The 18,288-nt window shown below is 47.1% G+C and overlaps 1 protein-coding gene across 1 annotated transcript in view; it reads left to right on the top strand.

The window, feature by feature from the left end:
- Positions 1-18,288, top strand: part of ALS2 (alsin Rho guanine nucleotide exchange factor ALS2) — a 155,501-nt gene that overhangs the window by 125,111 nt on the left and 12,102 nt on the right. The window contains exon 28 of the mRNA XM_069733565.1: positions 6,123-6,251. Coding sequence (XP_069589666.1) covers positions 6,123-6,251 — 129 coding nt within the window. The remainder of the gene's footprint in view (positions 1-6,122; positions 6,252-18,288) is intronic.

Raw genomic sequence — 18,288 nt, 5'->3', positions numbered from 1 at the left:
GGGGTGTAGCGGGGATAGCATCAAACGCCATCACAATTCGGCGTATCCTTTGGCTGCGGCAATGGAAAGCAGACGCAGCCTCAAAGAAGTCCCTCACGCACCTCCCCTACCTCAGTGGGCGACTTTTCGGTGAACAGTTGGACACGATGATATCCAACGCCACCGGGGGTAAGAGTACCTCTCTTCCCCAACTGAAACCTAAAGAAGCGTAACCAAACTCGATTCCGATTCTTTCGGAACTCCTCGGTCTGGTCCATCTCGCGTCCAGCACAAAATCGTAACCGTTCCCCACGCAGGGACAACTCACGTTCGACGCAAAGGTCGGACAAGACCTGGCAGTCAAAAGCAGGCCAGTCTAAGCCCAGAGGAGGAAAATCTAAGACTTTCTCCTCATCATGACTCACTGACTCCGGAAGACATCCCACCCGTAGGTGGCTGACTTTGCTCTTTCATCAAGTCTGGCTGCCTATTGCAGAAGACAGATGGATCAGGGAACTAGTGTCTTCCGGATACAAGATAGAGTTCACTTCCAACCCACCGAACTGATTCTTCCTCTCTTTTCCCCCAAAACCAAGGCTCGTGCCTTCCACCAAGCGGTCTCCTCGCTTCTTCAAGCAGGAGTCCGTACTGGTTCCCGCGGATGAGCGCTTCCGAGGGTTCTACTCCAATCTATTCGTAGTCCCCAAGAAAGGAGGCAGCGTACAGCCCATACTGGACCTAAAACAACTCAACAAATATGTACGGGTTCGTCACTTCCACTTTAGTCCCTTTGGTCCATCATTGCGTCCATGGAGAAGGGAAAATATCTCGCCTCCATAGACATTCAAGACTCATACCTGCATATACCGATTGCACCTGCCCATCAGAGATTTCTCAGGTTCGCAATCGACCAGGACCACTACCAGTTCGTGGCTCTCCCGTTTGGATTCGCCACGGCTCCCAGAGTGTTCACCAAAGTCATGGCAGCCACCATGGATGTCCTGCACTCCAGAGGCATAGTAGTCGTTCCATACCTGGACGATCTACTCATCAAGGCTCCCACCTTCAAGGACTGCGAGCTCAGTGTCTCAATCACAATCGACATTCTGAGTCGCATGTGCTGGTTAGTCAACCTACAAAAGTCATCACCAACCCCGAGTCAGTCTCTGACCTTCCTGGGAATGCTATTCAACAACTCCAGGGGTCTAGTGTTCCTTTCCCAAGGACAAGGCACTGCCTCTCCGCCTAGGAGCTTGCACCCTCCTCCGCAAACCCCTTCGATCTCTCCGGTTTGCCATGAGAGTCCTCGGCAGGATGGGGGCAGCAATAGAAGCAGTCCCATTTGCCCAGTTTCACCTCAGGCCTCTCCAACTAGCCATCCTCAAGTCCTGGGACAAGAACCCTTTCTCTCTCAACAGGGAGTTCCGGCTAACGTTGTCAACCAGGAGGTTCCTGCACTGGTGGCTCAAGCCACCCTAGCTAGCAACGGGGGGAAATCCTTCTCACAGGTCAATGGAAGGTTCTGACCACCGATGCAAGCCTGACGAGTTGGGGTGCGGTGCACCTACACCACAGGGCCCAGGGCAAGTGGTCCCCAGTGGAAGCGACCGTGCCATCCTCCTGGCATTGAGGGCCATCACTTACTGGCAGCCTCTCACATCAGAATACAGTCGGACAATGCCACGGCTGTGGCATCTGTGAATCACCAAGGGGGAACCCGCAGTACCCAGGCGATGCGAGAAGTGTCACACATTCTCCACTGGGTGGAGGACAACAGGGTTGGTTCTCTCGGCGGTCCACATTTCGGGTGTGGACAACTGGGAAGCAGACTTCCTCAGCCGACAAGGAATAAACTCGGGAGAGTGGTCTCTCCATCCCGAAATTTTTTTGCCAGATCTGCCATCGCTGGGAGACCCTGATGTGGACCTAATGGCATCCCACTTTAATGCCAAGGTCTCCAAATTCATGGCCAGAACATACGATCCGCGGTCGCTCGGAGCAGACGCTCTGGTTCAGGACTGGACCCAGTTCCAGCTTCTGTACATTTTTCCACCTCTCCCCCTGATATCCAGAGTGGTGATGAAGATCAAGCGAGAGGGAGTTCCAACCATCCTAATCGCATTGGACTGGCCCGCCCGGATCTTCTATCACAATGCCCTTTCTACCACCAGAACTCAGGGGCCCTCAATTTGACGGCGTGGCCCTTAAACCTTGGTTCTAACCCAGGCAGGGCTCTCGCCGGATGTCATTAGGACCATGATCAGGGCACGGAAGCCAGCCTCTGCTAAGATTTATTACCGTACCTGGAAAGCTTTCTTTACCTGGTGCGAATCTCGTGGCCAGACCCCATTCCCTTATTCCCTCCCCAAACTACTTGGTTTTCTCCAATCGGGTCTGGAGGCCAGGCTGTCCCTGGGTTCGCTTAAGAGCCAGGTGTCAGCCCTGTAAGTGCTTTTTCAAAGGCGCATTGCTACCAAGCCGCAGGTAAGGACATTTCTTCAGGCGGTTTCCCGATTGGTTCCCCCTACAGACGACCACTAGAAACGTGGGACCTCAACCTGGTCCTGACAGCATAGCAGGAACCACCCTTCGAACCCCTTAAGGAGGTCCCGCTCCGCCTTCTATCCTAGAAGGTGGTTTTCCTGGTGGCCATCACCTCGCTACGCAGGGTGTATGAACTGACAGCACTCTCCTGCAGACGGCCCTTTCTGGCTTTTCACCGGGACAAGGTAGTCCTCCGTACGGTCCCATCCTTCCTTCCGAAGGTTGTGTCCAACTTCCACCTCAATGTGGAAATTTCTCTGCCTTCCCTTTGTCCGGTCCCGGTTCATAGAGTGGAGAAGGCTCTGCATACGCTTGACCTTGTCTAGGACTGCGCCCTTCCGGAAGTCTGATTCTCTTTTCCTTCTTCCGGAAGGCGGCCGCAAGGGTCTGCCAGCTTCCAAAGCTACCCTTGCCAAGTGGATCAAATCCACCATACAAGAGGCCTACCGCCTTAAGAATTCTCCTCTTCCAGCTGGTATTACGGCACACTCTACACGGGCGGTAGGGGCCTGCTGGGCCATTCGACACCAGGCTTCAGCACAAGTGTGTAAGGCGGCCACTTGGACTAGCCTACACACGTTTACTAAACACTACTGAGTTCATACCCAGCCCTCAGCGGACGCGAGCCTGGGTAGACTGGTTCTTCAGGCGGCAGTGCCCCAAGTTTAGGGGCCTATCTGCACAATATTCGTCCATTGCTTCCCACCCAGGGACTGCTTTGGGACGTCCCATGGTCCTGTGTCCCCCAATGAGGCGACAGAGTAAAGGAGATTTTTGTGTACTCACCGTAAAATCTTTCTCTTAGCCTCTAATTGGGGGACACAGCTCCCACCCTGTTGCCCTTTCCGGGCCATTGTTACTGTTGAGTTCTCATATTGTTTTCTTGAGCTCGTACATAGTTGCCTTCTTATAGGCATGGTTATGTTATTCATGTTACTTTCCTCCTAATGCTTTTGCACAAAACTGGAGAAGGCTGACGCTGTCCATGGGTCTATACTGCAGAGGAGGAGCCATGGTTAATCTTTCTCAAATTATACACGGTGTCGCCTCCTAGTGGCCAGCAGGACAGCAGTATAACACCCATGGTCCTGTGTACCCCAATTAGAGGCTAAGATAGAGATTTTATGGTGAGTACACAAAAATCTCCTTTTTGGCACATACCGTAATGATAATTTAAAACAAATGCCAGGTTACAAAGCATTGACTCTTTTAGATATTGTGGATTCCAGCTAGGGCTGGGCAATTTTATAGACTATTTTTGATTTTAAGGTTTTGATTCTATTTTTGTTTTGCTAAACGTAATTAAGAATTGTTTTAAACAAAACTTTCCTGGATCCAAGCAGTTTGTGTCCTGGACTTCAGCAGAAAAGTTTTGTCACATTTTATTGCAGCAAAATTTGCTAGGAAAGGCAATAATATATTTTCTCATTATGGTTGTTTAGCTTGTTTCCTCAGGCAAATGCGCCCGAAAAAATCCACTACAAAATTTTTGCAACATAGTGTGGATTTCCCTGCAGCCTTCTCTGGATTTGCAGTGGAGATTTTCTACAACACAATCCTATACATGTGAACATTCCCTGTGAATGATTCCACTGCACATTTCTCTTTACTTGTCTGTCACCTCCAACCCAGTATACAAGTGGTCAGAAATAATACTTATTGCAGTTTATGGAGGGCATGGAGTGGCCACAAAGGGAGAAAGTGTTGGGTTAACCCTTGCCTTTTTTTTTGCACAGAAGAAACAATACATAGATGAACATGCAGGGTTTATGTGGAAGGGGAAGTAAGGGTTAACCCCAGCACACAGTCAAGAATATGAGGACATATTACCTGCGTATAGGGGGTAAAAACCAGAGAAGAGAAGCACAAAAGCATTTAAAGGGATTGTTCTCATTCAGAGAAGTTTTTTCTAGAAGTTCTGTTAGAAGTAAAAAAAAAAAAAACCTGAGCTTTTTTTCATTGCCCAACTAAAGCAGTAAGGCCATGTTCACACGATCCTTTTTTTCATGCGGAATTGCCGCGATTTTCCCGCTGCGGGTCCGCAGCTGTTTTCCATGCAGGGTACATTACATTGTACCCTATGGAAAACAGGAACTGCTGTGCCCACAATGCGGAAAATCAAAAAAAAAAGCCGCGCTGAATAGCTGCGGGAAAAAAGAAGTACCATGTCACTTCTTTTTTCGGAGCCGCAGCGGTTCTGCACCCATTGACCTCCATTGTGAGGTCAAATCCGCAGTAAAACCCGCAGATGAAAAAAATATTTGCGGGTTTTACTGCGGTTTGTGGTGCAGAACCGCTGCAGCAGGAAGTGCGGGGAAGCGGGCGGAAGTGCGTGGGCGGAGTGTGGCTGCCCCCCCCCCCGTGCTCCGATCCCGCCCCCCCCGTGCTCCAATCCCACCGCCCCGTGCTCCGATGCCCCCCCCCCCCAGTGCTCCGATGCCCCCCCGTGCCCTAATCTCCCCCCCTTATACTTACCCGGCGTCCCGGTGTCCGTCCAGCCGTCTTCTCCCTGGGTGCCGCCATCTTGCAAAATGGCGGGCGCATGCGCAGTGCGCCCGCCGAATCTGCCGGCCGGCAGATTCGTTCCAAAGTGCATTTTGATCACTGAGATAGATTATATCTCAGTGATCAAAATAAAAAAAAATAGTAAATGACACCCCCCCCCTTTGTCACCCCCATAGGTAGGGACAATAAAAAAAAAATTAAGAATTTTTTTTTTCCACTAAGGTTAGAATAGGGTTAGGGGTAGGGTTAGGGTTAGGGGTAGGGTATTTTCAGCCATTTTAACCCTAAAAAACTTCCTAGAAAACACACAGACTCTGCATAGAAAACTGCATAAAAAAAGGATCAAAAAAAGGATCAAAAAACGCATCAAAAAAGGACAAAAAAAGGACCTGCGTTTTCTGCCAAGAGCTGCAGTTTTTTAAAAAACAGTCCTGAAAAAAAAAGTATGGAAATCAGGAACGTGTGAACATACCCTAAGTCTCCACCACTGCTCCTGGGTTTTTTTTTTTGTTGCCTGTGACGCTGACATCACATCGACACTGCTACATGGGCTTATCAGTCTCCTTATGCTCTCCACAAGGAGAAACTTCATCCCTTAGATTTGCTCATCCAGCTAAACCAGTCCTACTGCTTTGCACTGATGAGGGGCAATCACCCTGAAACACATGTCTGTAAATGGACTGTATGGTTTGTCTTCTTGTTCAAAGTCATGCGACACGGGTTGTTTTGTTAGAGTCGTTAAACACTCTCTTCCGGCCAGGTGGTAGCAGGCCGGACGCTGTTGGCATGGGTATGTGTCCAATTCCCTCAGGCATGCTGCAAGCACAGTGGCCGTAGTAATGCTCAGCCAATTTGTCTAGCAGGTTTTTTTAGCCTGTATTGACAGTTTTGACTTTTAGGATTGCTGCTTCCAATAAGTGGCACTACAGTTCCCATCTGCTTTCTCTCTTAAGAAGCTATTTACATATTTAATTTCACAAAGGGGCATCCAAAGGCCTATAAGTCTCCTTACTCCAAGATGGCACTCGCCTCAAGGAGAAACTTTACCTCTCAGTGCCTGTTTGAAATGTTATTTTTTTACTGTTTTTTTCCAGGTTTTTGTTTCCAGATCTTCCTGAAGAAGGTAGCACAATTCAGCCATCAATCGCCTTTAAAGAATTCTCTGACAAACCTCATATCTGCAATGGGGGAACAGGTTCGGAGTCTGAATCGCCTGAACCTGGGTAAACATGCTATAAAGCTAAAATCTTTAGATTATACACAGGTTTATGATTTATTGTCTGACTATTTTGCTTTTAAACATTTCTCTTGCACAACCCTCAATATATTGTAACTAGATGGTGGCCCGATTCTAACGCATCGAGTATTCTAGAATATGCATGTCCACGTAGTATATTGCACAGCCCACGTAGTATATTGCCCAGCCATGTAGTATATTGCCCAGCCACGTAGTATATTTTCCAGCCACGTAGTATATTTCCCAGCCACGTAGTATATTTCCCAGCCACGTAGTATATTTCCCAGCCACGTAGTATATTGCCCAGCCACGTAGTATATTGCCCAGCCACGTAGTATATTGCCCAGCGACGTAGTATACAGTACAGAGCCACGTAGTATATTGCACAGCGACATAGTATACAGCACAGAGCCACGTTGTATATTGGCCAGTCAGGTAGTATATTGCCCAGTTGCGTAGTATATTGCCCAGCTACGTAGTATATTGCCCAGCCATGAATGTCACAGGTTAAAAAATAAACATGTACTCACCTTCCGAGGGCAAACATATACTCACCTTCCGAGGGAGCCCTTGTAGTCAAGTCGCCTGTGTGGGGTGCACTCGGCAGCTTCCGGTCCCAGGGTTGGTAGCGCAGGACCCCTGATGACGTCGCAGTCACATGACCGTGACGTCATGGCAGGTCCTTGTTGCATACCATCCTTGCCACCGGAACCTGCCGCTTGCATGGAGCGGTTACCGGAGCGTTGCGAGGAGCGGGAAAGGCGGCGGAAGGTGAGTATATAATGTTTTTTTATTATTTTTAACATTAGATCCTTTTACTATTGACGCTGCATAGGCATCATCAATAGTAAAAACTTGGTCACACAGGGTTAATAGCGGCGGTAACGGAGTGAGTTACCCGCGGCATAACGCGGTCCGTTACCGCTGGCATTAACCCTGTGTGAGCGGTGACTGCGGGGAGTATGGAGTGGGCACTGACTGCGGGGAGGAAGGAGCGGCCATGTTGCCGCCGGACTGCGCCCATCGCTGATTGGTCGTGGCAATGGTCGTGGGCGTTTTGCCACGACCAATCAGCGACTTGGATTCCATGACAGACAGAGGCCGCGACCAATGAATATCCGTGACAGACAGAAGGACAGAGGGAAGTGACCCTTAGACGATTATATAGTAGATGATCAGAAGGCAAGATTCTGTTGTGTGCAGTGGTGAAGTCCCATCTACAACATGTGATTGCTGCAGGCAATCGCTGGCCTCAGAAGTTATGCCAAGGAACACTGCACAAGACCGCTGAGGCCAGTGATTGGTTACAGTGGTTATCGTAGACAGGACATCTTTGTTGCAGCCCCATAAACAAAAATGGAGACGGCAAAGAGCATTGAAGTATCAAGTGCTTCCAACAGGAAAGTATTGCTTATTGATATTTTAAAACATTACCTGTTCTCCAATTTTCACTGAAAAATAACAGCCCTTTTATAGATATCTTTGATTTAAAGGGAATCTGTCAGTAGTATCAATCCTCCTCAGCCGTCTATATGGGCTTATAGGTAATAGGAAGCTGAAAAAAATGTTACCTTGATATCTGCGTTCCGATGTCCTTTTCCAGAGAAATCCACAATTTCCTAATATGTAAATGAGCTGTTCAGGACTATGGGCTGGGCACTAATCTGTATGAGACTCTGCCTCCAGAGATTATTTTAAATAGAAAAGGATGATACTGTTGTGATGTGTAATGCCCACTCTTTGTTCTCCTTATCTCACTGAAGAGCTGTTTGTGATTCCATCTCATAATCAGACAGTGTTACAAAACAGCAGAGCTGTGAGAGCTACAGCAAATGTGTATGCAAGGAGGAAGTTAAGTTCTACTGTTCTGTGTTAGTTACATGTCTCACACTGGTAACTTTTGTCTTTTATTAAAAATAATCTCTGGAGGCACATTCTCATGCAGATTTGTGTCATGTCCATAGTCCTGAGCAACTCATTTGCTTATAAGAAAAACGTGGATTTCTGTAGAATAAGACACCTGATCACGGATTTCAAGGTATCCGTTTATTCAGCTTCCTTTGAACTACATGCCAATATAGAAGGGTTGATCCCGCGGACTGATGCCCTTTTTTGATGTGAACCTGTCATGTAAAACAATGCTATTAACCTGCAGATATGGGGTTAATCTGCAGGTTATTAGTGTTCTGACACCGTGTGACACTGACACGGAGAGCCCCACTGCCAGGAGAAAATTAACTTGAGTAAAAGGATGGTCCTTGTGCAGGCGCCAGGTGCTGCTGCTGGCTGTTCTGCTCTCATTGGCCTTATCTGGTTGGGATTAGACAGGTTGGTGTGCAGCGATCTTTGTATCTGCAGGCATCTCTCGATCTCTCTACGGGCCGGACATTGTTGGTGCGGGTCTAGTTCCATCAGGCAAGCCGCAAACGCGTATGGCCGCAGTAGCACTCTAACAATCTGACACTGTATGGCACTATTAAGTGGTGTGCGCATAGAAGCAGCTCGGCGTCTTCCTCCTCATGGGATGGCATGCTCACCGGGGAACAGATTCTTGCAACCTGGACTGGGTAAGCTGTTGGCTACTGGGGGCTTATACTAGGCACTCTAAGGCTATGTGCACACGTAGGAAAAAGAGGTGCAGAGTTTTCTGCACAAAATCCGCATTTCCTGGCAGAATCCGCAGCCGCGGATTTGCCGCGGTTTTTATGCGGAATTGCTGCGGATTTTCTGTGGATTTTGGCACTGCGGATTTTTAACATGGAGGGGTGCAGAAACGCTGCAGATCCGCACAAAAGAAGTGACATGCACTTCTTTGAAATCCGCAGCAATTCTGCACTGATTTTTCCGCACCGTCTGCACATCTTTTTTTCCCGTTAACTAACATTGTACTGTACATCACAGTGCGGTTCTGCAGTGTTTCTGCACGGTAAAATCCGCTGCGGATCCGCAGCAAATCCGCATCGTGTGCACATACCCTAACAGTTTTGCGTTACTGTTTAGTTGAGTGTGTTTTTCTTTGTGCCCTTCCTCAATCACTCCTAATGTCTGATTCTAGAAAGGACCGTGCTTGCCCATTAACCCAGTCTGCAGTTGCCACTTTCTGTGCTCATGTAACTTGTAATGGTATGTTTTCCACTGGTCATTTTGTGGCTCAATTTAATGGTGTGGCTGTTGAAGCCTCAAGTTTGAGGGAGGCAGGTATGTCTGAATCAGTCAGACTATGATTAGAGCCCAGAAGCCATCCTCATTGCAAGTCTAATATCACGCTTGGAAGGCTTATTTTGGTTTACCAGTACTTCGCCAGTGTCTTTTTCTTAGTTAGTGTTGCTCTCCTTCGTATAGTCTGGATTGGAGGTGAGGCTGTTGCTCAACTCCCTCGAGTGTCTGGTCTCTGCCCTGGCTATATAATTACAGAAGGATTTGGCATGTAAACTTCAGGTTAAAACCTTTCTGACATATGATGTACTATCCCGTTGAGGTGGTATGGGCCCATATGACAGATGGGATAGTACGTCATCACCGATCAGCCGCACTCACGGAGGGAGCGCGGCCGATCGGGGCCGGGTGTCAGCTGACTATTGCAGCTGACATCCGGCATTGTGGCACATTAACCCCTGGAACACTGCGATCAAACATGATCGCAGCGTTCCGGCGGCACAGGGAAGCATCGCGCAGGGAGAGAGCTCCCTGTGTGCTTCCCTGAGATCGCGTTGCTTCGAGGGTCTCCTACCTCCTCCTCCCTGCAGACCCCGATCCAGAATGGCCGTGGGGGGCCTTCCGGGTCCTGCATGGAGGTGGCTTGCAAGCGCCTGCTCAGATCAGGCGCCGGCAAGCCTCCTTCAGTTCCTGTGTGATCGCTGATCTGACACCCTGCACTGCAAAGTGTCAGATCAGCAATCTGACACTATAGTATGATGTCCCCCCCTGGGGCAATGTTACAAAGTAAAAAATATATATATTTTTACACGTGTAAAAAAATAAAAAAAATCCCAAATAAAGAAAAAAAAAATGTTCCAATAAATACATTTCTTTGTCTAAATAATTTAAAAAAAAACAATAAAAGTACACATATATAGTATTTCCATGTCCGTAACGACCCGACCTATAAAACGGTCCCACTAGTTAACCCCTTCAGTGATCACCGCAAAAAAAAAAAAAGTCAAAAACAAAGCTTTATTTTATTCGGATTCCCATGACAGCACTACGAGAGAGGGGATCCGCCCTTCAGGAACAGGAAACCTACAGATACAAAAGGGCGGCACCTCTCCCTATGCATCAGTTGGTTTCCTGTTCCTGAAGGGACAGGATCCTACAGATGAATCTCGTAATGGATCCCAGGCCGGCCGGACCGAATCAGGTAGCGGGGGGGTCTCCTACCTCGGCCGGTGCGGAAGCCCCTGGAAGACGTCATGGTGGTCCTGGCTGGACTGCACGTCAGTGACGTAGGCAGCAGGGAGCAGAGTCCGGAGGATTCCTGATCTCCTTCAGCGCCGGCGCCGGTAAGTATAGCGCTCCTTCGGTTCATGTGGTGGTGCAGCGCGGTGGTGAGGTAGCGGTGCCAGGAGGGGAACGCTATCCGGAGCGCTGCTGCGTGCTCTTCGGCGTCCTGCATTGCTCTCAGCGTTAGCTGGAGCGTTTCCGGGTGCAGTGACGTCGAGGGGGCAGAGTCAGCAGGCGCTTCCGGGTCACTGGGGAACTGCGCATGCGCAGTTCATCCAAGATGGCGGCGCCCATCGATCCTGAACGCCGGACTCCTCACACACTGCGCTGACCCCCCAGCTGTAGCAGGAACCTATGAGAGTGGCGCCAGGCAGCCTGCTGACCGGATCTGAGGGGGATTTAAGCAGGAGCTGGATTTAGAGCTCTGCCTTTGGTCACATCCACATCATGGAGAGTGATGGTGAGCGGCAGCTTCAGCTGTCGGAGGAGGTGCGACAAGAGCCCACGGAGAAGGAGCATGCCAGGAGTGACCAGTCCAGCCGTAAAAGCTCGTCCAAGCAGGGATCTAGAGCATCGACTGGCAAAGAACCCCCTCGTGTTCCGGTACCTTTGTTGGCATACACTGGTAAGAGATCTACGTGAATGCTCACTCAGTGACGCGGGCCCCTTATACTTTGTCATTCTAGGGGAAGAAAAGTGCAAAGTCGAAACATAAGGAGTGTGCCCTGTGTGAAGTCCCGTTACCAGATTCTTATACTAAAAAATTATGCGCCTCCTGTATACAACAGACGGTGAGGTCTACAGGAGTGGAGGGGTTGAGTGACATCAGGCTAGATAGATGGTATCACCCTTATTGTCCTCCCCTAGGTAGCGGAAGAATCTGCTTCTACGGCTAATCTACTTGAGATGATCCGTACAGAAGTAAGGGAATCCCTGCGGTCTATGTCCCAGGCGGGAAGTTCAAAACAGAGAGCCTCGGTGATCTCTGATTCGTCAGAGGAAGATAATGAGGAAGGTTCTTATGGCTCAAATCTCTCTTCCTCGTCATCAGAAGAGGAATCTGGCCGATTCTGTCTGCCTCTGGACCGGGTGGATAAATTAGTTAAGTCGGTCAGAGGTACGATGGGCCTAGAAGAACCTAAGACTCAGCTTTCCCGTTAGGAGCTAATGTTCAGTGGCTTGGAACACAAGAAACGTAGATCCTTCCCGGTGAATGATAAAATTCAAGACCTGATTCTCCGAGAATGGAAGAAACCGGAGAAGAAAGGCTCATTACCACCAGCTTTAAAACGCAGGTATCCCTTTGAGGATACGACTGTGGATACCTGGGACAAGGCCCCTAAATTAGATGCCGCGGTGGCAAAGGCATCAAAGAGAGCCGCATTACCTTTCGAGGACATCGGATCCCTTAAAGACCCTCTTGACAGGAAGGCGGATACCTTCCTTAAAGGTACTTGGGAGATGGCAGCCGGATCCTTGAGACCGGCAGTGGCTGCGACTTGTACAGCCAGATCCCTAATGGTCTGGCTGGAACAGTTGGAATCCCAGCTTAAAGAAGGCGCTTCCAGAAGTTCTATTCTAAGTGCGCTTCCGGTGATTCAAGATGCTGCGGCTTTCCTGTCGGACGCGTCGGTCGATTCGGTCAGAATGGCGGCCAGAGCAGCAGGACTCTCCAACGCGGCTCGTAGAGTGGTTGAAGTGTTGGTCGGGTGACATTCAATCAAGGTCCAAATTATGCGCTATTCCATGCAAAGGGGAATATCTCTTTGGGCCAACCTTGGATGAGCTGCTTGAAAAGGCTGGAGATGACAAGAAAAAATTCCCTAGTTTGTCATCAGCCTCTTATCGGTGTCCATTCAACAGGAGGAGATTTGGTCGCGGAAGGAAGCGCACATCCTCGCCCTCTAGAGAGAATTTTAGATGGGAGGATAGACGCAGGAGAGGTACGGGTTACATGTTCCGCCGTTCCTCAAAAGAACGTAAGAAACCGGACCAATGACTAGCAATCCCTGTGGGAGGGAGATTGTCAGCCTTCTCTTCCGCATGGACTAACATCTCAAATAGTGACTGGGTCCGAGGTATTATTTCAGAAGGCCTGAAATTGGAATTTATTCACTGGCCTCGGGATAAATTTATGTTAACCCCCTTACGCTCCTCCACTATTGAACAGACGGCTTTAGAGGCAGAAGTTGTGAGTTTATGCCTTAAGAACGTGCTGATTGAGGTCCCAGAGTCAGATAGAGGGAGTGGATTCTACTCTCCTCTATTTCTGATTCAAAAACCAGACAGGTCATTTAGGACTATTATTAACCTTAAATCCCTTAATGAATACCTGGTTAAAGCCACATTTAAAATGGAGTCAATCAGCTCCGCAATAAAAATGTTGTTCAAACACTGCTTCATGGTAGTTGTGGACTTAAAAGATGCATATTATCATGTTCCTATCCATGAAAACTTTCAGAGGTTTCTACGTGTGGCGGTGTCTATGGGGGGTATTGTTTGACACTTTCAATTTAGAGCCCTTCCCTTCGGCCTCTCAACGTCTCCCCGAGTATTCACTAAAGTTGTTGCGGAGGTCATGGCGCACTTACGTGAATCTGATATCCTCATAATCCCTTATCTGGATGATTTCCTGATAGTTGGAAACTCAGCAGACCATTGCCTTGCTCAGGTAAAAACAGCTATGTCCAAACTAGAACATCTGGGCTGGATTATAAACTATGAAAAATCCCGATTACAACCCCTAAAAACCCAGAGATTTCTAGGGCTGCTGTTAGATTCCGAGTCCCAACAATGCTGTCTTCCACCTGATAAACTGCTCCATATCCAACAACAGGTATTAAAAGCAATTAATAATCCAACCATGACTCTTAGACAGGCTATGTCTTTGTTAGGTTCCCTAACTTCCTGTATTCCGGCCGTCCGTTGGGCACAGTTCCACTCCAGACCTTTACAGTTTGACGTACTGAATTATGATAGTCTTACAAGGTTCCTTGCAGGGTCAGTTGACGTTGAGTCCAGAGGTTCTGACATCTCTTAGATGGTGGCTGAAGGAAGACAATCTGTCAGCAGGAGTTCCCTGGGTGACTCAAGTGACTCGGGTAATTACGACGGACGCCAGCCCCACGGGGTGGGGGGCACACATGGGTGACGTAGTAGTCCAGGGTTTATGGGATCCCCAAACATCAGCCTCTTCCAATCAGAGGGAGTTAATGGCAATTGAATTCTCAATTAAAGAACTCCTCGTATATCTACAGGGTCACCATGTCAAAATCCTCTCCGACAACCAGGTGGCAGTGGCCTATGTGAATCACCAGGGTGGAACACGCTCCAAGTCCCTGATGGAAGTAGCGGATCGCCTGCTCCAGACAGCAGAAAACCATTTTCTATCTTTATCCGCAGTTCACATAAGAGGGAGAGAGAATATAAGAGCAGACTTTCTAAGTCGAAGCACCTTAAAACAAGGAGAATGGTCTCTGAACACAAAGATCTTCAACCGGATTGTCCACATGTGGGGTCATCCAGAAGTGGACTTATTTGCCACCAAGCACAACAGAAAGACGATAAATTTCTGTTCCTTAAATCCCAGGGAATATCCACTGGCAGTGGATGCCTTCCTGATCAGATGGGATTTCCGATTGGCATATGCGTTCCCCCCGCTCAATCTATTGCCGCTGGTGGTCAGAAAGATAAGGGAGGATCAAGCGAGAGTCATACTGATCGCTCCGTTCTGGCCCAGAAGAGCTTGGTTTTCCTGGCTCAGGAACATGTCCGTGAAAGACCCCTGGGTGCTGCCGGACATTCCGGACTTACTTCATCAAGGTCCGATCAACCATCCACAAGTGAAGGGTCTCCATTTGACGGCATGGTTTTTGAGAGGTCATTGTTAAAAAGCAGAGGTTTTTCTCCAAACCTAATTGATACCCTTATGAAGAGTAGGAAAAACATAACTAAGATCTACTCTAGAACTTGGAGGAAGTTTCTGGCCTCTTCAAATTTTAATATTGAAGAGGGTATACCAATCAACCAGATTCTAGAATTCCTGCAGAGGGGGCTAGAGCTAAATCTATCCACAAGTACACTAAAAGTACAAGTATCAGCCCTGGGGGCTCTATTTTCTTGTAACATTGCGGGTAATTATTGGGTATCAAGGTTTATCAAAGCATCTAGTAGATCCAGACCTATACACAGGAATAGGTCAATGCCTTGGGATCTCAATCTTGTCCTTTCAGCCTTGACTAAGGAACCATTTGAGCCCTTACATTCAGCCTCACTTAAATTACTATCCCTCAAAACAGCGTTTTTGGTGGCAATTGCATCTGCTCGTAGGGTAGGAGACATACAGGCTCTTTCTAGGCTGTCCCCTTATACAGAATTTCTACAGGACAGAGTAGTCCTCAGACCAGATCCAGCTTATTTACCAAAAGTGGCCTCAGATTTTCACAGATCTCAGGAGATAGTGTTACCGTCATTTCTCCCTAATCCTTCTAATTCCAAAGAGGAGTTACTCCATACATTAGATGTTAGGAGATGTCTATTAGAATATATATCAGTCACTGATGCTTGGAAGAGAGAGGATGCGTTGTTTCTATCCTTCCAAGGTCCCAGGAAAGGTCTTAGAGTTTCAAAGTACACGCTAGCGAAGTGGATTAGGGAGGCTATCTCTCTGGCTTATACTGCAGGTGGAGGTCCAGCTCCGCAGAATCTGAGGGCACATTCCACCCGGGCCATGGCTACATCCTGGGCTGAAAGATCTGGAGTGTCGATCGACCAGATATGTAAGGCAGCTACGTGGTCATCCCCTTCCACCTTTTTCAAGCACTATAGGTTGGACTTGGGGTTCTCTTCTGATCTCACCTTCGGGTTAAGGGTGCTGCAGGCTATAGTCCCTCCCTAAGGTAGTTTACATCTCTGTAATTCTCTCGTAGTGCTGTCATGGGAATCCGAATAAAGCATTAAGCTACTTACTGGTAGCGGCATTTTTCGGAGGCCCATGACAGCACCCTTAGTTCCCTCCCTATTCACGTGGGGGTTGCAATTCCTATAGTGTATATATAATGAGATAGATAGATCTCACGTGTGGTATATAGTTCAATATGATGGATTATTTTTGTACATAAACTGTATATAATGTATATTTGTGTGCTACTAACCGCGGTAGTCCTCTCAGGCTCTGAAATACAACTGATGCATAGGGAGAGGTGCCGCCCTTTTGTATCTGTAGGTTTCCTGTTCCTGAAGGGCGGATCCCCTCTCTCGTAGTGCTGTCATGGGCCTCCGAAAAATGCCGCTACCAGTAAGTAGCTTAATGCTATCATACCGCCGAACAAAAAGTGGAATAACACGCGATCAAAAAGAGGGATATAAAAAAATGGTACTGCTGAAAACGTCATCTTGTCCCGCAAAAAATGAGCCGCAATACAGCATCATCAGCGAAAAAATTAAAAAGTTAGTCCTCAGATTAAAGCGATACAAAATAATTATTTTTTATATAAAACAGATTTTATCGTATAAAAGCGCCAAAACATAAAAAAATGATATAAATGAGGTATCGCTGTAATCGTACTGACCCGAATAATAAAACTGCTTTATTAATTTTATCAAACGTGGAACGGTATTAACCCCCCTTCCCCCAAAGAAATTCACAGATTGCTGGTTTTTGTTCATTCTGCCTCACAAAAATCGGAATAAAAAGCGATCAAAAAATGTCACGTTCCCGAAAATGGTACCAATAAAAACGTCAACTCGTCCCGCAAAAAAACAAGACCTCACATGACTGTGGACGAAAATATGGAAAAATTTATAGCTCTTAAAATGTGGAGACGCAAAAACTATTTTTTGCAATAAAAAGTGTCTTTTAATGTGACACAGCTGCCAATCATAAAAATCCGCTAAAAAACCCGCTATAAAAGTAAATCAAACCCCCCTTCAACACCCCCTTAGTTAGGGAAAAATAATAAAATTTAAAAAATGTATTTATTTCCATTTTCCCATTAGGGTTAGGGCTAAAGTTAGGTTTAGGGCTGGGGCTAAAGCTAGGGTTAGGGCTACAGTTAGGGTTGGGGCTACAGTTAGGGTTATGGTTGGGATTAGGGATAGGGGTGTGTTGGGGTTAGGGGTGTGGTTAGGGTTGGGATTAGGGTTAGGGGCATGTTCGGGTTAGGGGTGTGGTTAGGGTTGGGATTGGGGTTAGGGGTGTGTTTGGGTTAGGGTTTCAGTTAGAATTGGGGGGTTTCCACTGTTTAGGCACATCAGGGGCACTCCAAACACGACATGGCGTCCGATCTCAATTCAAGACAATTCTCCGTTGAAAAAGTAAAACAGTGCTCCTTCTTTTCCGAGCTCTCCCGTGTGCCAAAACAGGGGTTTACCCCAACATATGGGGTATCATCGTACTCAGGACAAATTGGACAACAACTTTTGGGGTCCAATTTGTCCTGTTACCCTTGGGAAAATACAAAACTGGGGGCTAATAAATTTTGTGGAAAAAAAAATATTAATTTTTATTTTCACCTCTCTGCGTTATAAACTGTAGTGAAACACTTGGGGGTTCAAAGTGCTCACCACACATCTATATAAGTTCCTTAGGGGGTCTACTTTCCAAAATGGTGTCACTTGTGGGGGGTTTCAATGTTTAGGCACATCAGGGGCGCTCCAAACGCGACATGGCGTCCCATCTCAATTCCAGTCAATTTTGCATTGGAAAGTCAAACGGTGCTCCTTCCCTTCTGAGCTCTGCCATGCGCCCAAACAGTCTTTTACCCCAACATATGGGGTATCAGCGTACTCAGGACAAATTGTACAACAACTTTTGGGGTCCATTTTCTCCTGTTACTCTTGGTAAAATAAAACAAATCGGAGCTAAGTAAATTTTTTGTGAAAAAAAGTAAAATGTTCATTTTTTTTTTTTAAACATACCTGTGAAACACCTGAAGGGTTAATAAACGTCTTGAATATGGTTTTGAGCACCTTGAGGGGTGCAGTTTTTAGAATGGTGTCACACTTAGAAAATACCCATCATATAGACCCCTCAAAGTGACTTCAAATGTGATGTGGTCCCAAAAAAAAAAAAATGGTGTTGTAAATATGAGAAATTGCTGGTCAACTTTTAACCCTTATAACTCCCTAACAAAAAAAAATTTTGGTTCCAAAATTGTGCTGATGTAAAGTAGACATGTGGGAAATGTTACTTATTAAGTATTTTGTGTGACATAACTCTGATTTAAGGGCATAAAAATTAAAAGTTGGAAAGTTACGAAATGTTCAAAATTTTTTGCTAAATTTCCGTTTTTTTCACAAATAAACACATGTAATATCAAAGAAATTTTACCACTAACGTGAAGAACAATATGTCACGAGAAGAGTGTCAAAATCACTGGGATCTGTTGAAGCGTTCCAGAGTTGCAACCTCATAAAGGGACAGTGGTCACAATTGTAAGAATTGGCCCCGTCATTAACGTGCAACCCAACCACCCTTGGGGGTAAAGGGGTTAAGACTTTTCTCAGGGGGATGGTGCACATTAGGCCACCCTATCTGACGTCCATAGATCCATTAAATCTGAATCTGGTTTTGGAGGCTCTTT

Source organism: Ranitomeya imitator, chromosome 7, assembly GCF_032444005.1.
Source record: "Ranitomeya imitator isolate aRanImi1 chromosome 7, aRanImi1.pri, whole genome shotgun sequence".
Taxonomy (NCBI): Eukaryota; Metazoa; Chordata; class Amphibia; order Anura; family Dendrobatidae; genus Ranitomeya; species Ranitomeya imitator.
Note: the sequence above shows the minus strand (reverse complement) of the source record. Positions and strands in the feature narration are given on the sequence as shown.